Below are 12,678 nucleotides of genomic sequence, written 5' to 3'. Positions count from 1 at the left end.
TTTTCTTCGATCCTACAAAACATCAAAATGTGATTAACACATCATGTAATAAGAATCTATAAATAGGAACTTAATAGAGTTATATAGTGGATGTACCTGAAGTAGAGTCATAAAGTTTGACTTTACCATCTCTTAGATCTCTCAGGTAGTCTGGGCAGCTTCGTTTCCAATGCCCCTTCAATTGGCAATAGAAATATGTGAACTCTTTAGGGACATCACATGGAACTATCTGAGAACTGACATTTCTCTTTACTATACGGCCAAACAGTTTGACCTTGGTTGATACTTTTCCATTAGGAAGAGAAACCTTTTCTGGACTACCAATGTTGCCATTGTCAGGGTACATTGATATTTTAGAAACAGATCCTCCAAACAAATTTTCTTGACTAGTGCGCCAAAGCATTGCTACTTCAGCAACAATTAGCAAATACACCAGATCAATAAGGGTCACGTCGTTGTCAGTCACATAGTAGTCTTTAACAAAATGACTATATGACTCAGGAAGTGACCGAAGAACCAAGTCAACATCTAGCTTCCTTAGGAAACAACACCCAACATTCCCATTCTATCAATGTGCGACTTCATCTTCAAGACGTCTGTACATACATAACTTTCATCTCGGTGTTTTCATGCCAATAGGGCTTGAGTGACCTTGAACTTTTCAAGTCGACGAAAACGTGGGTCAGGGAGAATTACTGGAGGAGGTTGAGGAAGTGAAGTATGATTTGCAATTCCATAAATGCACGAAGAAGGGATTGATCTTTCACATTGATCGACATGTGGAAAATCATCTTCAGAAGGAAAGCCTTTTCCAAAGGATTGAGGAAGACCATAGTTGTTAGAACTAGACATCTACAAAAAGGGGAGAAATTCAAGTTAGTTGATTTAATCCTTAATATAACACCCAAATGAGATATTAAAGGTAGGGCCCAACACAATATTTCACAATTCGGAAGAGGGATGCCTTAATCCAACTGGAAATTATTTTAAGGTAGGTAAATGACGATTTACCAATTCCACCATGGAAACGAAATTTTAAACGAATTAGGTTTTAGATGAAATTCCTAGATCTTTTAGATTTGTTGAACTTTTCAATGGCATGTTTAATCTCGATTATGCCCTTCAATTTTGTGACTAGGATACCGAGGATCACAAACAAGTTGTGAATAACCATGCAAATTAGCTTAATACTCTCAATGTCATTTACCACCCAATCAATGTGTCGGTTAAACACACACGCTCCATTGATCAATGATAATTTACGAGACACCCATTGCCAACAATATTGGTCTCATGTTACTATGTCGGTTAACCACACATGCTCCACTAACAACCAATAAGGTGCAATGTGTAATTTCATGGCTTAGCGTCAAATTCACATTTTCATAAAGTAACTAAGATTGGGGATTTTTAAGGAGTTTAGTTACTTTATAATTCATTATATTTTAATGAGAGTTTAGTGTCCTATCCTACCCGTTCGGCTAATGACCATCCACTAGTCAAGGGTACAGTGGGTAAGTACCCAATGACGGTCATTTTACATGTCGCTTCCTTAAACACCCCGTATAGATCAACTTCATGAATGAGGCCTACTAACGTTAACACTAACTTTTCTTATGCATATACATGTAATTAAACTTTCAATCTTATAATAGTATATGGGTGTATTTTATACATTTAAAATACTAAGGTTTAATCTTTTCATAAATTAAACTTTTAATTTAATTAAATTTAAACCATACTATGTTATTAATTGCCTTTTAATTAAACACTTAATTAATTTATTAATAAAATCCATGAGGGTGTATTCTTAAACTATTCAAAATACTAGGGTTTTAAAATTTAAGATTTCATAATTAAAACAATTTAATTATTTTTTAAATTATAAAACCATAGGGTGTAACTTAAAACTTTTTAAACTACAAGGTTAAATTTTAAATCAAAATAATCTTATCATTATCCATATTTAACCATATAATTTTTTTTATTAGGATATCATTTTACCATTCAAAAAATTAAGTTTTAGGCAGTAAAAACGAATTATGGTAATTATCCTATTCAAACTCTGATCTGAAATTCGAATAATCTGACAGCAGACGAGTCAACTCGTCGAGTTGGGCAAGGAACTCGCCGAGTTCACCCAACTCGTCGAGTTCATACATGAACTCGTTGAGTTCTGGCTCTAGATAGCAAAAATCGAATTTCTTGTTTTTTGGACAGTTCATTATTGCAAAAATTAAATTGAAAAACATCCTAGCTTTGACACCACTATGGGTTTTTGAGCATACCTACATTCCTATGTGATCATGCAACCCTAATTGCTTTGGATCTAAGTTTTCCACTAATTGAACATGCAAATAGAACAACAAAGAAATAACCCTATAACTAGCATACAATTTACGAAATTCATGTATAAAACTAGGGTTAGAAGATTACCTCACTTGTTATTTAGCAAGAACAAGAACACCTTGACTCTTGAAAGCTTAGTGCCCCAAGTGTTGCACCTCTAATGGAGTCACAACCACCCAATGCAACAAGGATGAGTTGGAGAGACAAGGAAATCAGCTAGGGTTTCTCTAAAAAACTTGGATCTGAAATTCCTAGGGGTAAGGGGCTTTTTATAGGGCTAGGTTGTTTAGTCTTGAAGTTGGACTTGAATAAGGAAACCCTAATTCTTATCTTAAGCCCAAAGCAACCCATGGACCTCCATAAGATGCCTTGGAAGAAATCTATAGGCCTTATACTATATAATTCGTCCACTCCCATCCAAGGAGTCCTTAGGCTCAGTTTCACAACTATCAATGATTTGCAAAACGGTCCCTCCATTATTAATCAGTTCCTTAAATTCTAAAATTAATATATTATTAATTACTAATTAATAATATGATTTCCAAATAATATATTAATATTACAATATGTTAATAAAATCATTTTGAGTAACAATTGATTATTTCAAATTATAAATTCTACTCTCTCTCCACTTGTCATCCTGTCAAGTTGCATGAGTGAAGGCAACCCAAAAGGACCATGCTACTATCAAATCAAGTACATACCAATTATACTTATGGGCTTAGACACCTAATCCAACACCTCGAGCATTGCCCGACATCGGACCGTAGTTCGAAAAACATATAAACATTCATCGGGCACTGCCCGACATCGAACAGTAGTCCGGACCATACTAACATATATATATATATATATATATATATGTATATACGGGCCGACGTTGGTGCCTTCGACCCGTTCATATAGAAGGAAACTCACCTCGCAAAGCTGAATGCAGAATCTCACGGTAAGAAATCTCTTGCGAATGCTCTGACGACTCCCCGAGCTATAAGTACAAAATAACACCTGTCAGAATCCCTTAATCTAATCTTGAGATAAAAGTCCATTGGGCCCCTAACCAAACTAGTCCATGACTAAGGCCCAAACCCTTAGGCCCAATCACTAGTTAGCCTTTCCAACCCCACTAGTAGCCTACTAATGGCCTAATTTTCCAAATTGGGCCCAACTCCTCAAATGGGCCTTCCCTTAAGCTTAATATATTCTTTAGCCCAAAATAACTGATTTCTTACAGCCCAATACGGCCCAAAACAGTGAAGTCCAAGGAATAGCCCAAACCGAGGCCCAAATGACGCAAACCCCAAATCAGGTGAGTATGTGGGGTGTACTCCTCTATACGCTAAGTGTACAGGCTACATGGCTTGTACGCTGCACGTACGGGCTTGTACACCCAGCGTACTCCCCTGTTAGGTCATAATCTCAATAAGAGCTTAACCCCTTAAGACCTACAGCTCCAATGAACTTAAACATGGAATATGACAGCCTACTTCCATAAAAATGACAAATACTCATGCATGACCACATGAAGACCTTCAAGATGGCAACTTTTCTGTCTTAGGGACGCAAATTGCACCAAGGGTGGCAACCCTAAGCCTAGAAACTGATTTGCAATAATAAAGCTTCATTCTTGGGACCAAAAAGTCCAAAAACCCAATACAAGATATCTAAGCATTCATGAGGTAAGTTTTGAACTTTTTACCTCAAGTGAGTGCTAAATGATGATGATGTCTCAGATGCTTAAGCTGAAGCTACACAAGTTCTCCTTCACCAACTTCCTCTTCCTCCTTCCAAGGCTCATAGCTACTAAAATAGACTTCACAAGATCAAGATCACACAAACATGAAGAAGATTAGGTTTCCAGGGTTTTTGAGTTTAGGAGGCTGGGTATGGGACATAATGACATATATATGGCCTAAACCCTAAAAAATAGGGTTTTGAGTCTGCTTGCGTACGTGCATCATCCCGCGTATCCAATGCTGTTACTACGCCCTACATACGCTAGGCATACGCCCAACATACGGCTTCGGCCAGCCAACTCATAATCCAATATTAACCTCATAGTCGAACACTTAATTACAACATTAAATAATTTAGCATTACCTCAAGTCACATATGTTACAATACAAGTGTTGATTATGCTTATAAATAATCAAATCATAATAATAAATAATTAATTTGTAATAACTTCCTATGTGGTGTGACCCTATAGGATCATATGTCATTAGCAACATCATTTTATAATGACTCTTGTACATAAAGATCTTTCGCATAGACCATAGCATCAACTTGCGACATGTACATATTGTTATTGAATAGATAACAATTCTTGGTTGAATGGTAACTTATATATATATATATATATATATATATATATATATATATATATATATATATATGTATATATATATGTGTGTGTGTGTTATACACACAAACATCCAATAGCCTTCCACCTTGTTAACATAAATCTTTACTTTTTTCAAAAATATAAAAGTCTATATGAACATAGTCTTAAAAGAGTAATTTCATTGTGGGTCTACAATTTCCGGTAGACCCATAATATATTGTAGTGGGGCCTGTTTCATTGATGTTCAATTTGTAATTCATAAAATGGTGATAAAAAAAGGCAAAATGATATCCTATAATGAAAAATAAAGTCATTTTGTAGTGGTTCCCAAAGACATTTGGTTAATTTGAGGAAAAGCGATATTTTGAAAAGTCATTCTTATTCTGCTGTGTCGGTTTTCCGACCACACCTATGACTCAGACCGGTGAGTTTTCCAACTATGATCTCCAACTCAAACGGGTGGGTTCGTAGCTCGAAAACGGAAGGAGACAAGGGTATAATGGTCTTTTTGCTTCAACTTAACACGAAAATCTAACAAAGTTAGAGGGATGTACTAACATTGCAAAATTGGATACCACAATGATAAAATTGATAAAAATAAAAAACATGGAATAAAATTGGGATATTTGTCAAATAACAAGGGGAAATTCTGAAATTTAGTGTTATTATAATTATTTTTGTATTATGGTCGGTGGCGGATCGGTCCAGAAGTCAATTGAGGTGCATAGTTAGTTGACAGTTGGTTGTGTAAATTAATAATAAAAAAAATACTAAAAAGTAAAATAACATTAAAACATCCAACTAAATATAATTTTACAATTGAAATCAACTATACATAGCTAAGAAACGGTTAAGCATAAATATTATTCATGTTAGAGGAGACATAGCTAATAAAATTTGTTAAACAAGACCATTAAACATGGAACAAATACAAGTAACTAAGTTAGAAATGCAAAACAGTTAAACATAAATATTATTCGTGTCGTCTGTTAAACAATAAAACTCCACTACACAAAAAAATTGTTAAACAAAACCATCTCAGCAATATACCTTTTCCTTGGCCCACATAACCATTAAACAAAACAAACCAAATGTATCAAACCCATTTAACATAAACAGAGTAACAATTAAAGAAAAGACAGTTTCAAAGCATAAACTAGTTCATAATATAAAAGCAAAAATCATAAATTGGAATGAAATAAATTCATATTATTTAAACCATTAAGCAAGACAATTAGACAAACCCATTTAAATATAGAAATGTATCACAGACTGTTCAAAATTCAAACCTATTTCTGTAAATTGAACACAAATGAAAAAAAAAAAAAACAAAAATTTCCCGACAATGGTGTTGTACGACGTTAGACAAAGGAGGGTCGTGTGTGGCAGCTACTGGTGTCGCTCAGCGGGTGGTAATGAACAGTCCATCATTGATGATTACTTTTGATTTTAGGTTGAGTTAAGTTCCAGCGGAGGGCGGTGGTCGAGGAATGTAACTTCCGATGATTTCTATGTAGTTCTTGTTAGTTGGTATAATGGATTCATGGTTTGTCGGTCAAAACTCAACAAAAAACACACACACACACACACACACATAGAGAGAGAGAGAGAGAGAGAGAGAGAGAGAGAGATGAATGAGTTGGAAGTGGGAACCAATAGTTAATTTTATTTATATATATATTTTTATATCTAATCCTGGTGGGACCTATTTTTATGTGCGGTCATAATGAATTGAATCTATGATTGTGTTTTTTTAAAGGTAAAATAGAAATTAAATATACTTTTATCTTTTTACTTAGCTAAAATAATGACATGTTGAATCTACTAATTATCTTTCTTAATCTCATCACTTGATTTTGAGCATTTGTTTTCATATAGTAAGTTTGAAGATAGATCGGAAGAAAAATGTGGGAGGATATTTAAAATTTAGAGCATCACAATAAGGGTTGTATAAAGTTGTATGAGGATGAAAATGGATATAAGCATAGACGTGTATCCGCCTATTTTGGTCGGAACCGACGGTTCTTCAAAAGTCGGACCGGAACCGAAACCGATCTAAGCGGTTTCGTTTCAAAAAGCGTGTACCAGGTTTCGATGCTCACAAATAGATGAAATGGAGTGGTATGATAGGTGTATGCATTCGAGGGTGACTAGGTGGAGTTATATGGGGTTTGATGTAAAGTGAGCTTTATCTATTACTACCTCCATCGCAAATTAGTTGTCCGCATTTGACTTTAGAAGTCTATTCTTCAAATTTGACCTTAAATATTTTTTTTGATAGATAATACTTGATACAAAATATATGAATGGATTGTATTTTAAATGTATTTTTATTGTTATAATTTTTATCAAGTAATATATAGCACAAATAAAAATATTTAAGGTCAAAGATAAAAAAAAGACTTCAAAAGTCAAAAGTAGACAATCAATTTGGGGCGAAGGGAGTATAATATAGAGTAAATTACACGAATGGTCCTTATGGTTTGGGGTAATTTGGGCGTTTGGTCCCTAACTACTTTTTAACTTCGAAGGTACCAATTGTTTGTTTTTTGTTACGCGCTTGGTCTCTGTCTTACCTAAAAATATTATTATATAAATATGGAAAATGGTGGCGTAGGTAAGGTAAGATGAGAGGTGGGTTGGGTGTGCTTATTTAAAAAAATTAAAAAATCATGGGAAAAATAGTTTTTTTTAGGTAAAACAGACACCAAACGCATATAAAAAACAAATAGCAGAGACTTTTCGAGTCAAAAAAATAAGTTAGAGACCGAACATGCAAATTACCCTAAACCATAGGGACCATTCGTGTAATTTACTCATGGTTCTAAAAAGCGCGCCATGACGCGCCTCAAGGTGTGCCATGGCACGGGACGTGGTGTAGCCGTTACGAAAACGTCCAAAGCGGGTTTGTGAAGCGTGACGCCCAAATAACGTGTCAAGGCACGCCGTATCGCGTTATGGCGCAAGTTTTTCTCAAGGCGCAGGTTTTTTTGTTTTTTTTTATCGGGCAATAAATGAGTTTTTGTTAGCTTTTTTCTATTAGATTATAATATAAACTTCTAAAAACTTCATATATTTGATAAAATTCAATAATTATATGATTTATATCTTTTAATGTATATAATATAGTAACGCCTTGAAAAACGTCATGGCTCGCCAATGCTTGCCATTACTTAACTTTTACCTTGTTGTCAAGCCACGCTTTATGTTATTTAGAACTTTGAATTTACTCTATAATATATGCTTCAGAGCTAATGATGATGTGGAATTGTACAATGATGAGGTGGAATCGTGTGATGTTTGTAAGGTATGGATTATTTGATCTGGTGTGATGAAAATCTCAATGGAGATGCTCCTTCTTACACGTCTAGCAAATATTATTTTTTATTATTTTAGTATTATATATGTTTTAAGTACAACCATCCCTCCTTCTTACACGTCAAGGAAATCAAACGCCTAAATTTACGGTGGAAGATCTAGAAAATAAACCGGGGAAAGTAAAAGCATCTGTTGATTCTTATTGTCGGGACCAACATTATTTGAATAAGAAACAATAATATAAAAACTAAGTTTGTAAACGTTTAATAATGATAAATTATAGTTAAACGAAAAGCAATTTCATTGTCCTTTTACTATTTTAATAAGAATATATTTATACTTTAATATTTAATATTCGAATATAATGTTTTACAAATAATAAAGTAATAAGAATAAATATAACCACCTTTTATATCCATAACTCAAACGAGCTGTTGATTAATATAATGTTTTTTTTTTCCATTTTAAGAAATATAATGATCAGTCAATCCGTGGAAACCGAACGTATCCATTCATGCAGTATTCCTATACATGGTCTTTGGTCATTGAGGACGACCTAAACTTTTATCTAACATCCATTTATAACGACCACAATAAATCCCAAATCCCAACTATGCATAAGAAGCACAATTAATTTGTCTTCCACTAACCAAAAGTAATGACGAACTTGCTTCATATTTACCTTTTAATCATCTTCATCTCGTTAACAATGGTGGCAACAGCATTGGTTCCCAGTTACGTCAAGCCAGGATGCACAGAAATGTGTGGGAATGTCAGGATTCCATACCCTTTTGGAATCGGACCCAACTGTTTTCTCAACAAATGGTACGCTGTCGATTGCAACTCATCCACGCCATATTTATCTGCTCTCAAAAACCTGCCATTGTTAGTTGTAGACTTGGATAATCAGACGGTTCTTGTCAATGTGACAATGACCTCCGGTTGTCAAAACCCTGTTTCGAATAGCAGTCAACTCTTGAACATTGACCTTGGTGACACCCCGTTTCTGTTTTCCAAATCACACAACAAATTCATCGTAGAGGGATGCGGTGCTGCTGTTATCTTGAGCAATGGAAATGCGCTCACCGGGTGTACACCGACATGCTTTCAGAAACCGGTAAGTTATAGGAGAAGAGATTGCTTTGGGATCAATTGTTGTCAAACCAACGTTCCTTTTTATATGAAGACGTTCGCTGTGAATATCACGACTTCCAGTAGACAGATGACTGGATATAAGTCTAGATCTTGTGTGTCTGCTTTCTTCGAAGCTGCTGATTCATATGTTCGTCAGTTCTTTCCGGGTCAGTCTGGTGTCGGGAGCAACTCTTTGGTCCCGTTAGTACTTCGCTGGACTCTAACAGAAAATGATATCAGCCAAAGGAGCTGCGGTGTCATCAAAACACATAAACTGGAAACGAGTAATGACACTTTAGTGTCGACTCTGACATGTAGCTGCCAGTCTGAAATAGAAGAAGGAAACCCTTATTTAGGATGTCAAGGTGTGTGATTATGGATGCATCTTAGCTTTTCTTTTTCAATTTCTTTTTTGGTGTTTTTGGTGAGTGGTTATTAATTAAGCATAGTGCTTACTTCCTACTCTTACTTTTGTCTGCTTTTAGTTACTGAAGAATGTACAAAGTGCATGGATACTTGGGGCTACTGCAGATACAATGAATCAAATGATGGTGTCCGGAACTTCTATTGTGACCATAGATTCCACAATGGTGGAAACAACTCATCATCATCTCGAGCTATTTTTCTAGGTATTGCCAAATCTTTCCCCTTATATTTTTGGTTCACTTTTGTGTTCCACTACACAAAATTGTATAGGCTTGTATCTATTCGTTCGTAATTGTAATTTCATTTCTAACTGATCTATTTGTTAGAATGCCAAAAAAATAATAATAAACTATGCTAGAAATGGATGATTTTAAACAATTATCAATCGTACTTTTACGGTTGATCATTTCTGAAAGCCGTAAGTTGGCATCATTGTGGTATACTGGCAGAAAGGGTCACGGTTGCCACAATGTGTGAGTTTCAATTCTAATGTGGATTGAAATGCGGGTAATGGACTCTTATTTCAGCCACATGACAAATCATTTTGTACGTCATTTACATCTCACAAATATTATGTTCCTCGGGTAGGAAAGTGTGTACTAACTCATGGGATAACTACCCTACTTCAAAAGTGGTTAGTTTGCAACAAAAAATTCAAGTATCATGGTTAATTAAATTCTCTTGGAACAAGTTGTTTCTAAGTGTGTCAAACTTCACAATAAGCATTAATCTTTAATATTCTCTTGCTCTCAACATTAGGTGTTGGCATAAGCATTGGGGTCCTAATTCTTACAATCACTAGCATTGCAACATACAAAATAATACGAAGAACCAAAGATAAAAGGCGAAGAAAAAGATTCTTTGAACGCAATGGAGGCCTTCTTCTAAAACAACAGGAAGCCGGTAAGGAGGGTTTAGCTAATAAAACCAACCTTTTCACTTCCTATGAGCTCGAAAAGGCAACCGATCACTTTAACGAGAATAGGATTCTTGGTCGGGGAGGTCAAGGTACAGTTTACAAAGGCATGCTAACCGATGGAAGGCTTGTGGCAGTCAAGAAGTCAAAGGCAGTTGATGAAAGTCAATTAGAGCAATTCATCAATGAAGTTGTCATCCTTTCACAAGTCAATCATCGAAATGTGGTTAAGTTATTAGGATGCTGCTTAGAGACAGAGGTTCCTTTACTAGTTTCAGAGTTTGTCCCAAATGGAACATTGTACAAGCATATTCATGATGAGACCGGGGAGGTTTTTGTTCCTTTGAACATGCGATTACGAATTGCTACGGAGGTAGCTGGAGCGCTTTCTTACTTGCATTCAGCCACTTCAATCCCAATATACCATAGGGACATCAAATCTACCAATATACTTTTGGATGAAAAATATAGAGCCAAGATATCAGATTTTGGAACTTCAAGATTCATTTCAATAAGCCGAACTCACTTAACTACATTGGTCCAAGGGACAATTGGGTACTTGGATCCAGAGTACTTTCAGTCTAGTCAGTTTACTGAAAAGAGTGATGTTTATAGCTTTGGGGTTGTTTTAGTTGAACTTTTAACAGGAGAAAAACCAATATCACTAACTAGATTCGGTGAAACTAGAAGCTTGGTTACACACTTTATGATGGCATTTGAAGAAGATCGAGTGATGTCTATTCTTGATGCGAAGATTGTGAGGGAGGATGTTATGGATGAATTAATGGAAGTAATTAACTTGGCATTTAGATGCTTAAATTTGTATGGAAAGAACAGACCAACAATGAAGGAAGTAGCATCGGTGTTGGAAGCCATTAGAACATCAAGTATGTCATCTATGGTTCTACCTGATTTTGGAAAAGTGAAGTGCAATGATGGAGAAGAAGAGTTTCTTATATTGTCATACCGTGAGTCAACATCAACCAGTTTTATGTAGTCATGTATGGAGACAATTTAGTTCCAACTTTATTATCCTGAGTTACAACGTGTTAGAAACGTGAATTATTATAATTACTTTTGGTAAAAGACATCAAATGTTGGAAGTCTTTCATGATAATTCATTTTTATTAAGTCCTAGTTGTTATTCTATTAATAATAAGGGCATCCACATTGTATTAAACTTATTAGAGTTTAATGGATTGGAACGTCATCATTTTACTTATTATACAACTCTACATTAATTTTCCTACAATGCATTAAACTCAATTGAGTTCAATGGAATATATATTTAATAGTTAAAAGGTTTCTTTTTTTCCATTGAAGATTTCAATGACCATTGAATTCCATATCCTTTGAATGCCAACACGGCACAATGATGGAGTTTAATCCATTGAATGCCAATTAGGCATGTCACCTCATTCAACCGCCCTATTAAACTATGCATTGTGGAAGCTTTAAGAGGGAATCGTCAAAATTGTATCATAGTTGTATAACTTGATAATATATGGTCATTTTTATTAAGTCCTTGATGTTATTGTATTAAAAGACAAAATTGCAAAAAAATTCCGTGTGGTTTCTTATTTTATGTGGCTAAGGTCAAAACGTTTGAAAAGTTGTTGATTTTGTCCCTTTTAACAATTTTTATTGTGGTTTTGATCCCTCTTCCATTAACTTTAAGATAAAATTGCAAAAATAGTCCTTGTGGTATGGATTTTTTTGGGGGTTTTAGTCCAAAAGAAGACTTTTTTTGGATCGATAGTCCTTTTGAGCTAGTTTTGTTGCGGTTTTGGTCCCTCCGAATAGTGAAATGACTGTAACACCCTTGGGTTATTTATTTCAATTTTTCTTTCCTTTCTTTTTAAATCTAATATTAATTTATTTATTTTAATAATTAAAAAAATAAGAATGCGCCCACCTTCTCTCTCTCTCTCTCTCTCTCTCTCTCCAGTTTTAATACCCAAAGATACAATCCACCATCATCTTCTTTACGAACCACGTCTTCTTCAAACCCCAACTCCTCACCACCATCTCTCCTTGCAGCCACCAACACCACGATCAAAAATCAAGGTTTGTGCAATCATCCTTACTGATTCTTAAATCAAATATATCAAAAGCTCACCATCATCTCCTCACCGCCACTTTCTCATAGATCTGGAGTGTCGCTCAACTTTGTCGATCATCGTCGCCTTGACAG

At 35.1% G+C, this 12,678-nt stretch overlaps 1 protein-coding gene across 1 annotated transcript; it reads left to right on the top strand.

The window, feature by feature from the left end:
• The first annotated feature begins 8,464 nt into the window (after window positions 1-8,464).
• On the top strand, window positions 8,465-11,706 carry LOC111915841 (wall-associated receptor kinase-like 9). Its single transcript, XM_023911500.3, has 3 exons — window positions 8,465-9,507; window positions 9,628-9,771; window positions 10,328-11,706. Exons 1-3 carry the CDS (start codon window positions 8,667-8,669, stop codon window positions 11,479-11,481), a joined length of 2,139 nt encoding a protein of 712 aa, XP_023767268.1. The 5' UTR covers window positions 8,465-8,666; the 3' UTR covers window positions 11,482-11,706.
• The last annotated feature ends 972 nt before the right edge of the window (window positions 11,707-12,678 follow it).

Source organism: Lactuca sativa, chromosome 2 (assembly GCF_002870075.4).
Source record: "Lactuca sativa cultivar Salinas chromosome 2, Lsat_Salinas_v11, whole genome shotgun sequence".
NCBI classification, from domain to species: Eukaryota; Viridiplantae; Streptophyta; class Magnoliopsida; order Asterales; family Asteraceae; genus Lactuca; species Lactuca sativa.
Note: the sequence above shows the minus strand (reverse complement) of the source record. Positions and strands in the feature narration are given on the sequence as shown.

What these genes read in the sequence shown, in the direction of transcription:
- LOC111915841 (XM_023911500.3), top strand. Translation starts at nt 8,667, where the DNA reads ATGACGAACTTGCTTCATATTTACCTTTTAATCATCTTCATCTCGTTA. An exon ending in CCCTTATTTAGGATGTCAAG is followed by an intron (nt 9,508 to 9,627) that starts GTGTGTGATTAT and finishes GTCTGCTTTTAG; the next exon opens with TTACTGAAGAATGTACAAAG. An exon ending in ATCTCGAGCTATTTTTCTAG is followed by an intron (nt 9,772 to 10,327) that starts GTATTGCCAAAT and finishes TCTCAACATTAG; the next exon opens with GTGTTGGCATAAGCATTGGG.